The sequence below is a fragment of the Carcharodon carcharias genome, chromosome 17, assembly GCF_017639515.1.
Source record: "Carcharodon carcharias isolate sCarCar2 chromosome 17, sCarCar2.pri, whole genome shotgun sequence".
Taxonomy (NCBI): Eukaryota; Metazoa; Chordata; class Chondrichthyes; order Lamniformes; family Lamnidae; genus Carcharodon; species Carcharodon carcharias.
In genome coordinates this window covers 79,471,322-79,491,028 of record NC_054483.1, presented here as the reverse complement: position 1 = coordinate 79,491,028, position 19,707 = coordinate 79,471,322, and the positions used below count along the sequence as shown (strand labels likewise).

General features: G+C 40.5%; 1 protein-coding gene across 1 annotated transcript in view; it reads right to left on the bottom strand.

Annotated features, from left to right (window-relative positions):
- gpr26 (G protein-coupled receptor 26) overlaps nt 1–11,158 on the bottom strand; it is a 49,740-nt gene extending 38,582 nt beyond the window's left edge. The window contains exons 1-2 of the mRNA XM_041210425.1: nt 10,491–11,158; nt 1,278–1,391 (exon numbers count right to left, since the gene is read on the bottom strand). Of these exons, the coding sequence (XP_041066359.1) occupies nt 1,278–1,391; nt 10,491–11,158 (782 nt within the window). The remainder of the gene's footprint in view (nt 1–1,277; nt 1,392–10,490) is intronic.
- Between the last annotated feature and the right edge of the window lie 8,549 nt (nt 11,159–19,707).

The window sequence follows — 19,707 nt, the reverse complement described above, 5'->3', positions numbered from 1 at the left end:
CAGAGTTATGGGGAGAAGACAGGATGATGGCACTAAGTGAATTGCTCATTCAGAGAGCTGGTGCAGACATGATGGGCTGAATGGCCTCCTTCTGTGCTGTAACGATTCTGTGTCTGAGGGCCTGAGTGGCAATCTGGGTAAAATCAATGAACCCTCTGGAATCTTGGCAGATTCATTAACTTCAGAATTAAGCTACCCTTTCTCACTTTGATGCTAGTCTGTAGTGAAAGCAATCAAGTTATTGGCTCTGCTGAATAAGGCATTTTGTGGCCTCCTTAAAATATCTGTCAGCAGAAAACTGTCTAGCTGTGACAATGGCACTAGTGTTATCCTGGAAAAAAGTCAATATATCAAAATCAAGTGCTGAACTGCCTTTGGCAGCCATTGATATAGTTGTTTGATTGTGCCTGAGGTATTCATGAGCAAGATGGCACAATGCTGTCACTCCAATCCTCAAATTCTTGGGTATAGGCCTTAGGCCAGGTATGTTGTTTACCAGCAGGATCTGGCATTCTGCTTTATGTGCTGCCTGGCATCATGAATGGCCCTTTCTACCCATGCTGATCCTCTTCTGCCAATAGCAGTAATAGTGCAGCTCAGAAACCAATACTTACAGGATACAAAAAAGTGTAACTTGCAGCTCAAATATGTCACAGTTCAACTATCAAAATCAGCAAGCCAAGTATAGCTACTGTACATGAGAGCTAGTAGTTCACTGCATAGGCAATAAATCAGTATTGTAGCACTTTCTACATAATTGTTTATTATGTTACCAATAATAGCCTAATCACATCTTCAGTTCAGCAGTCCCCACAATCCACTTTCTCAGAACAGCAATTTGGCAATAGGTGAAACATGTGTGGGAGCTCTATGCTACTGAGATTATTTCTCTGTAACCCACAAATAGTATGGCTAATATTTGGAATGCTGACAGCAGTTAAGAGGCTCATATCTCTTGAAAATTTGACTTGTAGTATTGTTGCCTTTTAAAAGCATCCTGTACAATACCCCCATACTCAGTTTGAATTATGATAGTTCAAGCCAATGAGCAATGAAAAATCAAAAACTTATTCCTTGACCATCTAAAGCTGAACTACAACAATGTAAAGCTTAATAACAACATGTAAATAAATAAGACAAGGATGTATCTGGAAAGCAATCGATTCAACTTTTCAAGTCTCATAAATATTATTTTCTGAAAAATATTTAAATCTGTTACATGATCACCAGTGTGCTGCATCATTTGCTATGGCGTAAAACTACATTACTATACACACCTTGTAATGACATAAGGTGCAAAGCACAATATAAAGGTACCAATGAAAGTACTGATCTTCTTTGTTGCCCGCTGTCTTCGCCGCTTCTGCTCTTCTAGGCAGCGTTGTCTTACACTGCAAAGGAATATAGGTAAGCAATTATGTATGATACTCCATGAAGTCAGAAGCATTTGCTAGTAAAATTACAGAAGTAAAAATTAGCTTGTTTTTCTGAAACTTAGACATCAGTAGCAGGTTTTAAAAGGATTATTCTATAATGTGCAATAAAACAACAAGAAAGACCACAGAGATGGGAAGATATGCAGTTTATAATTAGTTCAGTTGCTATCAATATTAAAAGTGGTCAACTCTAGTCAACTTTTAACTGTCACAAGAAATTTATCATTTTAAAATAGGCAAAATCACTTTAAATAAGCTTCGCTGTTATCACCACAGCTGTCAAATTTACAGATATAATTTTACAGATAACTAATCATCTTACAGAAACAGTAAGGGCAATAAGAAATGAACTTACTTGACATTTAATTATTCATCAGCACAAATATATCTTTAATTAGGACAAAAATTTTATACATATATTAGGAATTCTCATTAGCAAAGTAATATGTATATCATGTAAAATATTATTTAGGAATGCTAATACATATATGACAAATATGACTATATTTATAATTGTATGTATGGGCAAACATTAAAAATGATGTGCACCAAATTCAGTGCTCTGTACTTGAGTAATGCAATCTGATAAAGAATAGATAGAAATAGCAATATTATTCGATGTGGTTGCTGGAGGAGGAGCTTTTTTTAAATGTTATTGAATGTAATAATTGTTAGAAAATGGTGAAAGTATATAACCAATTTCACTGATTTCATCTAAATTAATTTCAACTATGATTGAGAGAAAAACAGGTTTTGCAGTAGCACACGTTTGCTTCATTCCTGGGTTTTCACCAGACAGGCTATTTGCAGAAGCACTTGTCTAAAGTTTTTTTTTTCAGGTGCCATCCTTGCAAAACGTTACCTCACTATAACATGTGACAAATATATTACGGCTGAATCATGTCTTGCACCAATTGTGACTTGGCTCAACATGCTACTAGTGCTGTTTTTATATTGCATGATGAGAATCCAACTCATTGCAGACTTAAGCATACACAACCATTTAATTGTCCCAAGGCATAATAACCCACCTTCCCCAAGGCCATTACAAACTACTGAGTTTATAAACTTTTCCAAATATAAACAGTGCATTATATTGCTTTGATATCTAAAAGTTCAATCTTAGGTTTCAAATGTAAGCTGACAACAACCAGCTCTATCTCACCATCAGCATCAGCTCCCTCAACTCATCCGATTTGACACACTGCTTATCTGACATCCAGTATTGGATGAGCATAAATTTCTTCCAGTTATACCTTCAGAAGATCTACGTCATTGTCTTCAACACCCACCACAAATTCCATTCCCTTGCCACCAACTCCATCTCTCTTCATAGCCAACATCTGAGGTTAAACCAAACTGTTTGCAGCTTTGACACTCTATTTCAACCGTGTGATGATCTCCTGACCCCATATCCTCACCGTCACCAAGTCTGCCTACTTCCACCCCTGTAACTTGACTCCACCCTGCCTCAGCTCATCTGATGCTGAAACCTTCATCCATGCCTTTATTACCCCCAAATTTGACTATTCCAATTCTCTCCTGTCTGACCTCCCACCTTGTACCCTGTAAACTTGAGCTCATCCTAAAATCTCCTGCCTGTAATCTAACTCCATTGAATTCAGATTACCCATTACCTCACTTCTTGCTGACCTACATTGGCTCCTGGTCCCATAATGCTTTGAATTTAAAACTCTCATCCTTGATTTCAAACACCTCCATAATTACATCCTCCCTATCAGTGTAACCTCCTCCAGCCCTACAATTTTCCAAGGTTACTGCACTCCTCCAATTCTGGACTGTTGTCTATCATCAATTTTAATTGCTCTGCCATTGGAAACCATACCTTCAGCTGGCTAGGTCACAAAAACATGGATTTCCCTCATTAAACCTTGCTGCACCTCGACCTCTCTATTCTCCTTTAAGACATTCCTTCCTTAAAACCTACCTGTTTTACCAAGCTTTTAGTCACCTATTCCAACATCTCGGGGAGAATTTTCTGGTCAGGAAGTGGGAGCGGGGCCCACTCGCCGATGCGTAAAATGACACACGGTGACGTCGGGTGTGCATCCCAATGTCACCGCGAGTCATTTAGATTTTCAGTTCAGCGGGTGCACAGCCATCTCAGCTGCACACCCTCCAAACTGTCAAAGGCCTATTGAGGCCTGTTTAAAAGTAATTAAATCAATTAAATGAGCTGCCCGCCCAACCTTAAGATTGGCAGGGAGGTGAAGAGCCCAGGTGGCCTTTGCATTTTTCACAGAACCTCATCCACGGGCTGGATGAGGTTTCATGAAGTGTTTATAAATTAAATAAATTTTTACATTAATGTTCCTTGACATGTCCCAGCTCATTTTGAAAACATTTTAAGACTTATCCCCTCATGTGACATAGTCACATGAGGGGATAAGTCTTAAAATGTTTTCAAAATGTTAAAATGTTTGAACCTTAAACAAACCTCTCTGAGGCACCTCTGCGAAAGAGTGCAAGCCCGGACTCAGCGAATCCCCCCCGCACCCGCCCACGTAAAATGGCAGCGTGCACCCGATCGGGTTCACGCTCGCTCCCGCCCGCCCCCGCACAACCCACCCCCCCCAATGGGGAAAATTCAGCCCTTCCATCATAAGGTCAGAAGTGGGGATGTTCGCTGATGATTGCACAATGTTCAGCACCATCCATGACTGCTCAGATACTGAAGCAGTCCATGTCCAAATGCAGCAAGACCTGGACAATATCCAGGCTTGGGCTGACAAGTGGAACATAACATTCACAGTACACAAGTGCCAGGCAATGACCATCTCCAACAAGAGAGAATCAACCATTGCCCCTTGACATTCAATGGCATTACCATCGCAGATCCAGCACTAACAACATCCTGGGGGTTACCATTGACCAGAAACTGGACTAGCCATATAAATACTGTGGCTACAAGTGCAGGTCAGAGGCTAGGAATGCTGCAGCGAGTAATTCACCTCCTGATTCCCCAAAGCCTGTCCACCATTTACAAGGCACAAGTCAGGAGTGTGGTGGAATACTCTTCACTTGCCTGGATGAGTGCAGCTCCAACAACACTCAACAAGCTTGACACCATCCAGGACAAAGCAGCCCACTTGACTGGCACCACATCCACAAACATTCACTCCTTCCACCAGCGACAAATAGTAGCAGCAGCATGTGCCATCTACAAAATGCACTGCAGAAATTCACCAAGGCTTCTTCGACAGCACCTTCCAAACCCACAATCACTACCATCTAGAAGGACAAGAGCAGCAGATGGATGGGAACACCACAACCTAGAAGTTCCCCTCCAAGCCACTTACCAACCCTACATGGAAATATATCACCATTCCTTCACTGCCGCTGGGTCAAAATTCTGGAACACCCTCCCCAGCAGAACTGTGGGTGTGCCTACTACACCACAGGGACTGCAGCAGTTCAAGAAAGCAGCTCACCACCACCTTCTCAAGGGCAATTAGGGATGGGCAATAAATGCTGGCCTAACCATTGAAGCCCACATCCCGTAAATGAATTAAAAAAACAATGTCAGTTGTTATATTTTTCTTTGAAGATTAAAAACCTACAGTTAAACTCATAGGTGCAGGAGAAATATCTTTACTGGAAATAACTAATGTAATTCAACAACTACAAAATGACCAAAATGGGTTGCTTTGCAGCTTAAAAGGATACTTCAATTGCTTAATGAGAGCTCAAACAGGGATAGAATGTGAAACAGTTTCATTGAAGCATTTTCTCTTCCATAAGGTTTGAAGTCAAAACATTTCAGTGCATGGTATATGCAAAAACATGACCAACCATGGATGTCTGTTTCACAGTACAGTGGACATTCCTTACAAACCTGAATTAAATCAAGGAACCAAGAAATGGTTACAACTCAGAAGGCAGCTATTTGTCCTATCATATTTGTGCTGGCTCTCTGCAACAGGAATTCACCTAGTCCGACTCCTCCAGCTTTTCCCTGTAGCTCTGCAAATTTTTTTAACTTCAAATAATTATTCAATTCTCTTTTGAAGGCCTCAATTGAAGCTGTCTCCACCACACTCTCAGGCAGTGCATTCTAAATCATAACCACTCACTGCGTAATAAGTTTTTCCTCATATCGTCATAGCTTCTTTTGTCAAACACCTTAAATCAACATCCTCCGGTCCTCAATCTTTCTGCCAATGGAAACAGTTTCTCCCTTTCTACTCTGTCCAGACTTCTCATGATTTTGAATACCTCTATAAAATATCCTTTTACTCTTCTCTTCTCCAAGGACAATAGCTCCAGCTCCTCTAATCTTCCACTTAGCTGAAGTTTGTCATCCCTGGAACCATTCTTCTGAACATTTCTTGCACTCTTCCTAATGCCTTCACATCCATCCTAAAGTGTGGTGCCCAGAGTTGGATGCAGTGCTCTAGTTGAAGCTGAAACAGTGTTTTATACCAGTTTATCATAATTTCCTTGCTTTAATACTCTGTGCAGATATTGATGAAGATCAGGATCAGACGTACCTTATTAACTGTTTTTCAACGTATCTTGCCATCTTCAATGATTTGTGCACATAGGTCCCTCTACCTTTGTACCCTCTTTAGAATTATACCCTTTATTTTATATCGCGTCTCCTCATTCTTCCTACCAAAATGAGTCAATCCACACTTCTCTGCTTTAAATGCCACTTGCCCACCAATTCACTAGCCCTTTGCATTTTAATACCATCCTCCACACATTTCACAATACTTGCAAGTTTTATGTCATCTGCAAAGTTTGAAATTGTGCCCTGTACACTCAAGTCTAGGTCATTGATATGTAACAAGAAAAGCAGAGTTCCTAACACTGACACCTGGGGAATCCCACAATAAACCTTCCTCCAGTCCAAAAATCAACATTCACTACAACTCTGCTTCCTGTAGGTCAACCAGATTTGTGATCCATGCTGCTACTGTCCCTTTTATTCCATGAACTCTAACTTTGCGGACAAGCCTTTTATGTTGTACTTTATCAAATGCCCTTTGGGAGTCCATGCACATCACATCAGCCATAGGACCCTCATGCATCCTCTCTGTTACCTCAGCAAGTTATTTAAACATGATTTGCCCTTAACAAATCTGTGCTGGCTTTCCTTAATTAATCTTCATTTGTCCAAGTGGCTGTTAATTTTGCCCTGAGTTACCTCTTCCAAACACTTCCCTACCACCATGGTTAAAGTGACTAGTCTGTAGTTGGGTTTATTCTTCCACCTGTTATTGAACAAGTGTATAGCATTTATAATTCTCTAGTCCTCTGGCAACAGCTCTATACCTAAGCAGGATTAGAAAGTTAACGCCAGTGCACCCGCAACTTGCAACTTTACTTGTTTCAGTATCCTTAGATGCATCACATCTGGCTCTGGAGGCTTAACAACTTTTAAGTGGTCATTTAGAACTTGAACATTGCTGAAAAAAGAGACATGTTTAAGCTTTTCATCTTACCCTTAACAGGAAACTCATAAGAATGCTAATACAAGGGGAAGACAACAATTTATACTGTATGTGAAGAGGGTGCTGATTGGTTGGCAAGTGGCTTTGCCATGGAGAATGCACCACTAATAGTGTCTCACAGTTAACTGCCAGACATTGTTTGAAATTTAAACCAGACAACTTGACTTTGATTCGGCAAGGCATTGCCCTGAGGAATGAATAAGCGAATGGCTGTCACTTATTTTGTTTAGCTGAAACAGGCACAATGTGTGCACATGTCTTTCTGTCTGCAAAGAACAGGGCCTTGTGTATTAATATATGTAGCTTCCAGTACACACAGATGCACCACACTGCAAATCCAACTGACAATCTTAAATTAGTTGTCAGCATAATTCTTAGCACTTTGTGTTAAAAATGACGCTGACAACATATATTAAACCACAGGGCCATGATCTTTGCATACAGGAAGGCCTGTTTTAGCTAAACAAAATAAGTGATAGCCATTTGCTGACTCATTCCTCAGGGCAATCCCTTGACCAACCAAGGTCAAGCTGCCTGGTTTAAATTTCAAACAATGCCTGGCAGTTATCTGTCAGTCACCATCAGTGGTGCATTCTCCATGACAATGCCACTTGCCAACCAATCAGCACTCTCTTCACATACAGTATAAATTGTTGTCTTCCCCTTGTATTGGTATTCTTGCGAGTGTCCTGATGAGTGCAAGATGAAAAGCTTAGACATGTTTCTTTTTTCAGCAAAACTTTTAAGTGCTTTTTCTTTATCAATTTTTAGTTCATCAAGTGTTTCAACTACCTTGTTTTTCACTATAACTTGGCAGCATCTTTTTCCTTGAAAAAGACAGATGCAAAGTACTCATTTAGTAGCTCCACATAGCCCCCTGTCTCAATACATAAATTCCCTTTTTGGTCCATAATTGGCGCTATTCCACCTTTTACCACCCTTTTATTATTTATATTCCTATTGAATACTTTAGATTCCCTTTTATATTAGCTGCCAGTCTCTTTTCATATTCTCGCTTTGCTGCTCTTATTTTCTTCTTCACTTCCCCTCTGAACCTTCTACATTGAGTTTGGTTCTCAATTGCTTTATTCACCCAATATCTGTCATATGAGCACTTATTCTACTTCAACTTGATCTCTATTTTTTTGTCATTCAGGTAGCTCTTGACTTGTTTGCCCTACCTTTCCCCTTTGAGGGAATATATCTTGACTGTGCCTGAACTCTCTATTCTTTGAAGGTAGCCCATTATTCAGCTACTATTTTTCCTGTCAACATTTGATTCCAGTTTATTCAGCCCAGATCCATTCTGAACCCAGCGAAGTTGGCTTTCCCCTAATTAATTATTCTTACTCTGGATTGCTACTTGCCCTTTTCCACAGTCAACCTAAACCTTATGGCACAATGATCACTGTCCTCTAAGTGTTCCCCCACTAACACTTGATCCACTTGGCCCACCTCATTCCCAAGAACCAGGTCAAACAATGCCTCCTTTCTCATTGAACTGGAACCTACTGCTGCAGAAAATTCTCCTGAACACACTCTAGGAACTCTTGCCCCCTATGCTGTTAGTATCCCAGTCTATATTTGGATTATTAAAGTCCCCCATTATAGCTACTATATATTTCTTGTGCGTCTCTGTAATTTCATTGCAAAAATGTTCCTCTGCATGTTTTCCACTAGTTGGTAGCCTATGGAATACACCCAGTAATGCATGTTATCTCTGTTGTTTCTTAACTCCGCCCAGATAGATTCTGTCCTTGACCCCTATAGAACATCCTCTCTCTCCAGCACTGTAATATTCTTCCCAATCAATACTGCTAACCAACACCACCAGCCCCCACCCTCCATCACACCCCTCCCCCCACAGTTCTTTCCTTCCCTATTTTTCCTGAATACCTTGGATCCAGAAATGTTTCATACACAGTCATACCTTTTGAGCCAGGACTGCATTCTCATAAAATTATTTTTACAGTCCTTGACTTTATTAAAAACACGACTTGGTCTAGAAATTATGTTTATAGAACAGGGGTACATCTTTCTATATTTTGATCTGCGGATTCTAATCTTTATCAATAGAAAATCACAGAGGCAACTTCACAAACTTAGACAAATTCGAAGTTTAGCATTCTACTCCCCAGTGTTTTCACATTTCAGTATAAATACAAATCTCACGCACAAAATGATTTGTAAGTTATCATCTCAAGCTAAAACTTTTAGTCTGAAGCTGGAGTCTTAAATGTCAATCATGGCTGCTGGCTGCTCTTAATTTGGGCATTGTCTGTATAGCAGGAAGACCAATTTCCCTCTGGTGCTTTTGGAAAAGAGTTTAGAAATATGGGACAAGAAACAGGGGAAATATTAAAGTCCGATAAACCCCACCAGAAAACTTAAGTATTTGTTGTCAAATAATTGAAAATTAAAACGTGTCCAAAATTCACCGCAAACTATCATAACAGTAACTGTTGATTATTTACCTACATGGAGACAGCAATAGTTCCAGTGGCAATTAATTGCGACAAAGGACTGTGCTCGGCCATATCAGAAACATTTCAAACCAACAATTCTCATGTAATAAATAGATTTAGTGAATCCTTGACTTGGGACTATGTGGAAAAGGAGAATTTATCAGTGCATCCGTTTCATCAGAAACGTGAAGATGACATATTCCCCGCTTTGTATTTTGACGCGCTGCAGTTTTAGCGAATGTAATCAGATGAGCTTGCATAGGGGGAATATTGTATTGCAGAACACATTTTTCACACCGGTACACTGAAATCATCCATCAGGTCTCTTGAAACTGATCTTTCATGGGAAATCCTTTCAGCCCAGCGACATCATAATGTTCACAATAACAAATGTATTAAAATATGATCATTACGTTTTTTATTCTCATTTAAGATAACTCAGAGTCATGAACACATCTAGGTTGTTGTATCAAGGCATCCTATTCTATATCAAGTAATCTTTGTATATTTTTGTTCAATCGTTTCCCATATTAAAAGAAAACGGGATTTTAAAAACACTGTGGCTACTAGAAATCATTCGTTGTCTTACACCTCCTAGCTTGTTGCAGCGTGCGGACTGTTGGACTGTAATTTATTTTTATAATCCATCAATGTTAAGAGTGCGGAGGCTGCAAGGATACGTCAGCTGACGCATAAATCTGCAGAATTAACACAGCATCCACAAGCGTAATATTTCATTTTCATTAACTTTCTCGAATATATCCGTCACTCTAATGGGTGTATCTTCAAAAATTTAAACATACTAAAGAAATATTAAAGGGAAGGAATCTAGTGTTGGAATTAAAAGTAACCCATGTTTCTCAAGATACAGAAACCCTAAAATGCGAATATGTTTATATAGTTCAAGCAAGATCTTAGTCACAGTTCTGCACACACAACCGGTCAGAACATCCCAGTTTGCTATTTGCCTCATGAATGTATGTGCGTATAGTTTCAGGGAGAATTCCTGCAGAAAAGATGAGATCTAAAATATATTAACTCACATTTAGTTATTTATTCACGAAGAGAGTAATAAATTCTGGCGGAACTGACCCACGGTCTGGGTTGCCTACCTTGGATGAATGTCCACTAGTAACACTAGCGTCTGCATGGTGATAACATCTATCCTCTTGCAGTGAAAACGCGCCACTTTCAGCACTTTCAGATAGGTGAAACATAACACTATGAGCGAAAGGAGAAAACTGAGGCTGTGAAAAACTACCGTAAAAGCCACAAACTGGGTCTGATCGTCAGTCCGGGTCTGGCAGAGAGTGCAGGAGGCATACAGGTGGCTGTAACCGACCCAGGATAGACAGACTGCCACTATAGGAAAGCACAGGGAGTGGAACCACGTGTAACCCAGCATGATCGCAGCGTCCTTGTAACGCATCTTAGAATTGTAACTTAAAGGAAAAACCACCGCAATCCATCTGTCAGTACTTAGAGCAGCCATGCTCAGCATGGAATTGGTTACCAGGAAAGTCTCCAAGAAGCCCACGATTCGGCAGACGGAGTCGGCTCCCGGCTGCTCTTTATTGATAATCCCCACTAGAGTCAACGGCATGTTCAGCACTGTCATCAACAAGTTACTGAGGGTCAGGTTAATGATAAACATCCCAGGGACCTGTTTCCGGATTTCAGCACTGTAGAGAAAGCAGATCAGCACCAAGACGTTGGACAGCAACGACACGACCATCAGAACTACTAGGAAGAAAGATAAGATCACCTCCACTGTGCCCATGGTGTTCACCGCTCAGTGTCTCTTGCAGCCAGTTCTGTTATTGCCAAATCCAAGAAAATACATTTTTGGGCAGATTTATCCTCGCTTTCCACGCCAGTAAGTCCACTGTTATTTCGCAGCCGAGTTACAGTTTTGATGGGGATGTTGGTTTCTCCACGTCACTGGCTCGGTTGAATTCACCGAGCACAAGGGAAGTCCATTTCGCTGAGGGTCTCAAATGATCAGCCGGGCTCAACCACTTAGCTGCTTGTCCTTCCAAAGAGTTCACGGGCTCTTCCGAGAGTCCAATCACGAATGGTTACTGGAGCCACACAATCTAAAATTGGCACGGTCGCTTAAATCTCCGCGCTGCCTTGAGTGGAGGGAAGATTTATTGGGTCTATTTATCACATGAACATCTGAATCACAGAAAAATTGTAGTCAAAAGTGGCCACCAAGTACAGCGGAACTAAAGCGTCTCCTAATACAGAGCAACGTAATAGTCACGCTAGCGATAGGCACAGTAAGTAGGTGTTTATCAGAATACCAGATCATTAGGAAATATTTGCCGTATTTAACTATCGCATTAAACAAATTTTACATTAATCATTACAATAACTTGAAGATTAGACACTAGCTCATTAAGATATTACTTTGAATCTAATAATAGTTTAGATTTGCAGTTAACTGAGCAATAAGCAATCCTATTCAAACATGCTTTGAGAAAACGAAAGGATATGAGCAGGAAACCCCTTCATTCCGGGAGAGCTGTGGTTCCCTCAGCCTGGCAGCCACTCAGTAATGTCATTTCACCCAGGAGATATCTTACACAACGCGTACGAATTGGCACTAGTTTGCATAACACACACATTACCTGTGCTTAAGTCATAGCCCCATTAGATGGATTTCACAGGTGCAACATGTGGGAATGGTCACCATCTGCACAGGAAATATTCAGGATTTATACATCATATATCTCAATTCTTACCAAGTCAGATGCGAGGGAAATGAACCCATTCCTCTATTGATATTGCAGCTTTTGCCGATATCAGTTACTGATTCGATGCTAAAAAAGACTTATCAACAAGGTGTCATCTGCATCAGCAGAAGTGCATGATGTAGGGAATACGTTACCGTGATTGCAAAGGCGGATTTCATTTCGCTTATGGCCGAATATGTTGGAAACAACATTGCAATCTTAGACCAGAAGGTTTTTTTTTGAGTGGGGTCAAAAATGTTGATGAGGTTGGCAGGAAAACAAAGTTATGAGGACTCTTAGGTACATTTTATAGGATTTCTGGCCAAGTGTAGGGCTCTGAGTCAAACGCCAAAGCCTTAATTGCAAGATTATGGTCATCAGCATCTTACAATACTAATGAAGTTAGTATATAATATTATATTGTAATTTCTCTTGAACTAATGAATATAGGTAGCGATCAGATGTCTTTAACATGGCGAAAACACCTCAGCCAAGTCCACAAGTGATTGTAAGGAATCAGACGGACAGGTCACCACTCCCCACTGGGCTATCAAACTAGAGCCAGGATTTTGTACAGATAACAATGCGGCTAGCTGTCTTCGCCCTTACTTGCAAACCTGATAGCAACTTCTGTTGACTACACACAGACACAGTAAAATACAGAAATGTGCTCTCTTCATGCTCTTGCCTGGACCTGGCAAAATTAATTAATTTTGCTTCGAATTTCCACCCCTCCATCACTTTCATATGGTCCATCACTGACACTTCCCTTCCGTGACCCCTCTGTCTCAATTTCTGGTAATAGACTATCCACCAATATTCATTACAAGCCCACCGACTCCCACAACTACCATGACTACAACTCCTCACACCCTGCTTCCTGTAAGGACACCATCCCATTCTCTCCTTTGCCTCCATTGCATCAGTTCCGATGATGCCACTTTCCAAAACAGTGCTTCTGACGTGTATTCTTTCTTCTTTAACCAAGGTTTCCCTCCCACACTGGTTGACAGGGCCCTTAACTGTGTCTGAAACGTCTCCCGTGCCGCTGCCCTCACACCTTCCTCTCCCTCCCAGAACCATGATATTGTCCCCCTTGTCCTCACTTTTCACCCCGCCAGCCTCTACATTCAAAGGATCATCCTCCGCCATTTCCGCCAACTCCAGCATGATGCCACCACCAAACACATCTTCCCCTCACACTGCCTGTCAGCATTCTGTAGGGGCCATTCCCTCCACGACACCCTGGCCCACTCTTCCATCACCCCCTGCACCTCAACCCCCTCCCACAGCACCATCCCATACAATTGTAGAAGGTGCAACACCTGCCCCTTTACTTCCCCCCTCCTCACTGTCCATGGGCGCAAACACTCCTTTCAAGTGAAGCAGCACTTTTCTTGCACTTCCCTCAGTTTGGTCTACTGTATTCACTGCTCCCAATGCAGTCTCCTCTACATTGGAGAAACCAAAAGCAGACTGGGTGACTGCTTTGCGGAATACCTTCAGTCCTTCTGCAAGCATGACCCAGATCTTCCTGTCACTTGCCATTTCAACACACCACCCTGCTCTCATGCCCACATGTCCATCCTTGCCCTGCTGCAATGTTCAGTGAAGCTGAACGCAAACTGGAGGAACAGCACCTCATCTTCCGATTAGGTGCTTTACATTCTTTCTCTCTACAGCTGCTGTCAGACCTGCTGAGTTTTTCCAATAATTTTTGTTTTTGTTTCAGGTTTCCAGCATCTGCAATATTTTGCATTTACATACAGAAATGTGGAGATGGCCGTCCCAGATGCAATTGCTCCATACGCTTCCTGAAAATGGCATCTTGTCATCTAACTCACCATCCAAATACATTGAATGGCATTAGGTTGCTGTTTTAACCCCATAGGTACAAGCTATGTTCACCAGAAAAAGTCAGGGTTCATCCATTCCAGTGTAAGCATCCCATTTAGTACATCTTAATTGCTGCTAAACAGCCTGTCTGGCATTGAAAATTGCTTTGCAAGTGGGATTAATTCAGATTTTAATTATTGTTGGGGAGTTTTCAAAAAATATAAACATTATTTTCACTTTTTGTTTCTGCATCTTATATTGCTCTCCCTCTTAATGCAATATTTATTTCCATCCATGTAATTTGTTTTTCATATCTGCTTTGATACTGAATTCAATATTCAAACTGGTATTTCTTGGTTCACACTCTGCGCTGCTCCTTTAGAAAACTTTAAATTTGATTGGTTAAGATGATAAGAGCTGTCACCCTGTTCAACACAGTTCCCAGATACCCTGTAGAGGGTGCTATACTTTTTGGAGGGTTAGCCAATAGGAAGCTCCAGTGCAGAAGTGCTTAGAAAATCTGTGGGCAAGTGCAAGACCAATGAATGGTTAGTGCTATGTGTCTGCTTCTCAGAACAAAACGCAGTACAAGAAGAAAATAATATTCAATTTAGTCACCATGACTCAAATTTGAATAGCAACATGGAAAAATACGATGGGTTTTGGCAGAACCAGTAGAGAGAAATTATTTCTTCTAGTAAGTGGCTCAGTAACCAAAGCCTTAAACCAAAGATAATTTACTACAGTACCAGGGGGAGATGCAAAGAATAATTTTTTTTTGAACAAACTTCCTGAAAGGTGGAATCAGCTTCCATAGGAACTTTCAAAAGGCAGTTGGGCACTTACATGAAGAGAACTGATTTTCTGGGTTATTAGATAAAAAGCTGTGGGTTGTGATTAAATTGGATAGATCCTTCAAGGAGCCAACACAGGCATGATTGGCCAAATGGCCTCTTTCGGTGCTGTACAATTCTATGATGCTATGAATATAAAAGAAACTGTTAGCATCTATGTGAATCCACCATTTTTTATAAATCTCAGACCGGACAGTTCTGTCCCTGCAGTAACCAGATCGAATCAGCTTATTTTGTAAATTAACCAACTGGAGATACTTTGTCTTTAAAACTTGATTCATGATATAGGATATCAGTCAGGTGCCAAGTGTGAAAAGAATTGTCAGCTTTTATCCAATGTAGACAGTGAAAGATTGCTTCTCTCAGAGTAAGTTGTTGCATTCTTTCCTTTTTCAAAAATGCTTTTAAAGTAATGATGTTGCAATTCATCTTACACAGCTCAGCAGGGCTGAAACAAAATATGTTAACCTATAAAATTTACTCTAGTTAACTTTTAGAATTTTAGAATAGAATTTTGCAGATGACAAAGATAAGGATAAAAGTATGTTGTGAAGAGGACATGAGGAGGTTGTAGATGGATATAGATAAGTTGCGTGATTGGGCAACGATCTGGCAAATGGAGTTTAATGTGGGAAAATATGAAGTTGTTCACTTTGGTGGAAGAATAAAAAAGCAGAATATTACACAAATGGAGAACAGCTGCATCATTCTGAGGTGCTGTGGGATCTAGGTGTTCTAGTGCATGAGTCACATAAAGTTAGTATGCAAGTACAGCAAGTAATTAAGAAGGCTAATGGAATTCTATCTTTTATTACAAGTGAGATTGAACATAAAAATAGGGATGTTATGCTTCAGTTATACAGGGCATTGGTGAGATCGCACCTTGAACACTGTTTGGAGTTTTGGTCTCTTTATTTAAGGAAGGATTAAACATATTGGAGGTGGTTCAAAGAAGGTTTACTAGATTGATACCTGGAATGAGTGGGTTGTCTTATGAGGAAAGGTTGGACAGACTGGGCTTCTTTCCACTGGAGAGTAGAAGGGTGAGGGGTGATTTGATTGAAGTATACAAGATCCTGAATGGCCTTGACAAGGTGGACATTGAAATGATGTTTCTTCTTGTGGGTGAGCCCAGAACTAGGGGACACTGTTTTAAAATTAGGGGTCACCCTTTTAGGACAGAGATGAGAATTTTTTTCTCTCAGAGGGTTGTGTGGCTTTGGAATTCTGTGCCTCAGAAGGTGGTGGCGATGGGGTCATTGAATATTTTTAAGGCAGAGGTAGATAGATTCTTGTTAGGCAAGGGAATCAAAGGTTATCGGGGTTAGATGGGAATGTAGAAATCAAAACATGAGATCATCAGCCATGATCTTATTGAATGGCAGAGCAAGCTCGAGGGATCAAATGGTCTACTCCTGTTCCTATTTCTTATATTCTTATGTTCTAAACTAAATAGAATCCTTCATTTTAACGTAGATGTTGGCTTCAACGGATTGTTACTTAATCCCTTCACATCATCACATCAGAGCACAAAAGGATACTTACAACTATAAATATTTTGACCATTATATGTAATATGACTTGTGTAAAAAGAGGTACAGAATAAGTGCTCTAACTTGGACTGGCTATCTAACATTCTTTTCATCTTATTGCTGACCATTAGCTAGTTTTCCATCTTGATCCAGAACCTCATAACTTATGAATCAAAACCAAAATGTTGGAAATATTCAGCAAGTCTGGCAGCATTTGTGAAGGGACAAACTAAGTTAATGTTTCAGTCTGTGACCCTTAGCAGAACTGGGAAATTTAGAAATATAAGAGGTTTTGAGCAAGTGAAAGGGAGAGAGTGGGAAAAAGAACAAAAGAGAAGGTCTGTAATTGGATGGAGGGCAGGAGAAATAAAATGACAAAGGGCCATCGGCCAAATGGAACAATGATGAACCAAAATATATGACTAGAGGGGGTGTGAATGGCAGATGATGTATGGCTGTTACCCGCAAGCAAAAAAAAAACAGAGAAACAAGAGAGAAAAAAAAAGCCAAGGAAAAGAAAATAAAATGGGGGCAGCGATTACATTCTAAAGTTATTGAACACAATGTTGAGTCCAAACAGCTGTAAAATGCCCAGCCAAAAGATAAGATGCTGTTCCTTGAACTTTGCCTGAACTACATTGGAACACTGCAGGAGGCCAAGGACAGGAAGAAAGTTGGAGAATTAAAATTACAGCTGACTGGAAGCTCCAAGTTATGCTTGCGGACTTGACAGAATTGTTTTGCAAACTCTTGCATGGAAAGGTGCCATGGGAAGGGAAGAGGGTGTTGCAGGTGACTGAGGGATGGATCAACATATAGTGAACAGTCCCTTTGGAATGCTGAAAGGGGAGGGCAGGGTAGGATGTGTTTAGTGGAAGCAGCATGCTAAGATGTGGTGGAAAAGGTGGAAGATGATTTGTTGAATATAAAGGCTGGCGGTGTGAAAGTTGAGGATAAGGAGAACTTTATCAGGGTTCGGGGAGGGAGGCAAAGAGCTGAGAGTAGAAATAGAACAGATCTGGTCAAGGACTCTCTCAATCATAATGAGGGAGTCCTCAGTTGAGGAAAAAGGAAGACACATTAGGAGTGACAATTTGAAAGGTTGTATTTCCAGATAACCTACAATGAAGATGGAGAATCTGTAGAATGGGACATAGTCCTTACAGGAAGCAGGGTGTGAGGAAATGTTATTAAGGTAGCTATGGGAGTCAGTAGGCTTAGAGCGAATACTGGTTCATAGCCTATTCCCAGGAATAGAGAGGGAGAAGTCAAGAAAATTAAGGGAGGAGAATGAGAAAGACAATTTGAAGGCAGGAGAAATGTTGAAAATTGAAGTAAAGTTGATTAAAGTTTCCAGTACAGAATGAGAATAGGGAACAGCACTTTATAGTCATCAATGTACCTAAAAAAGAGGTGAGGAAGAGAGCCTGAGAAGGACTGAAACAAAAATGTTCCGCATGTCCCACAGAAGGGCAGGCATAGCTAGGACCCATGTGGGCACCTATAGCAACATCTTTTATTTGGAGGAAATGAGTGGAATTGAAGGAAGAATTGTTCAATGTGAGGACAAGTTCAACCAAGTGGAAAAGAGTGATGGTGGAAAGTGATTGGTTGGACCTCTCTTCAAGGAAGAAGCATGGAGAGATCTCAGACCATCCTGGTGGGGGCTGGAAGTGTAGTGAGACTCAGCATCCATTGTCAAAAGGAGATAGGTAGAGCCATGAAATTAGCAACTGTTAAAGTAATGGATGGCATTAGAAGAGTCACAGATGAAGGTTTGGATGGGGAGTGACTGGACGAGGGGAGGGAAAATAGTTGAGATAGGAAGAAATCAATTCAATGGGGCAGGAACAGCATGAATTGATGGGTCTACCAGGGAATCCTGTTTGTAGATTTTGGGACTGAGATACAAGCGGGTTGTTTGACCTTGGGAGACTGAGGTTGGGGCTCATTCATGGAAGATCTCCAGAGGAAATGAGGTCACAGTCCCGGAAACAATTTTCATAACTCATGTCTGATGTGAGGCCACATTGGCTCATTGGCTACATTGTTACACACTGTTAATTTTATATAAATTGTGTTTAATTGTGTGCAGGTTGTGGGCATTAACTGGGGATTCATTTGTGCTCCTATTAAAAAGGAACAAACCTAAACTGTGATTGTTAGGTGGGAGGTGCATGTTGGTAAAGTGTATTTCTGTAAATAGAGTTTATGAAAGTGTGTAAAAATTGGCTCCAGTTCTATCTTTTTGCCAACTGGCTTTCTGGAATATGACACTGATGGCTCAACAACTCCAAACTAAAAATTGAGATTAGTTAAGGTTGTTCCTTTTGGAAAATTTCTAAATGGAAGAATCATGGATTCGATTTTATTTCTGCTGTGGTAATACTCAGAAAAAATAATTTTAGAAGGATGAATGAGGTGAGGCAATACAAATTAAATGGCACAATTTTAAGAGGTGTGGGAATAGAGACCTGGAGTTTCACATACAAAGATCCTTGAAGGTGGCAGGACCTGTAGAAAAGGCTATTTAAAGATAAAGCACAGCATCCTGTATGCTTTACAAATAGAGGCGTAGAGTACAAAAGCAAAGAAGGTATGCTAAACCTTTATCAGTCACTGATTAGGCCTTAATTGGAGTATTATATCCATAGTTTAAGAAGGCTGTCAAGACCTTGGAACGGATGCAGAAAGTTACTAAGGTAGTACCAGGATGAGTGACTTCAGTTATACAGTGAGGTTAGCAAGTCGGGATTATTCTCCTTGGAACAGAGAGGCAAAGGGGAGATTTATTAGAGGCGTTCAAAATTATGAACGGTTTTTATAGAGTAAAAAAGGAGTAACTGTTTCCACTGATAGAAGGACACAAATTTAAGATAATTGGCAAAATAATCAGAAGGCAAGTTAAGGCAATTTTTTTTAATGCAGTGAACTATTACGAAAGTAAATGCACTGCCTAAAAGGGAAGTGGGAACAGATTTAAAACTAACTTTCAAAAGGGAATTGGATAAATACTTAAACCATATTGTAAGACTATGGAGAAGAATGGGGGAATGGAACTAATTAAATAGGTTTTCTGAAGAGCCGGAACTGGCACAATGGGTTGAATGTCTTCCTCCTGTGCTATATGATTCAATAAAGACTAAGAGGATAGTTTTAACTATGCTAAGGAGCATGAACACTACTGCAAATAGAATATAAACATCATGATCCTGATCTGTTGCTGTATCAGAATGGGCTTTGTTCAATCTTCTCTTCAGTATATAAAAAAATGCCCAAGCAGTGCACAATGTGTCACAACCCACTGGGGATAGTGCACTGTAATATCAAGCCCCACTGTTCCCTGAGCTGCGACAAATGTGAAAAAAG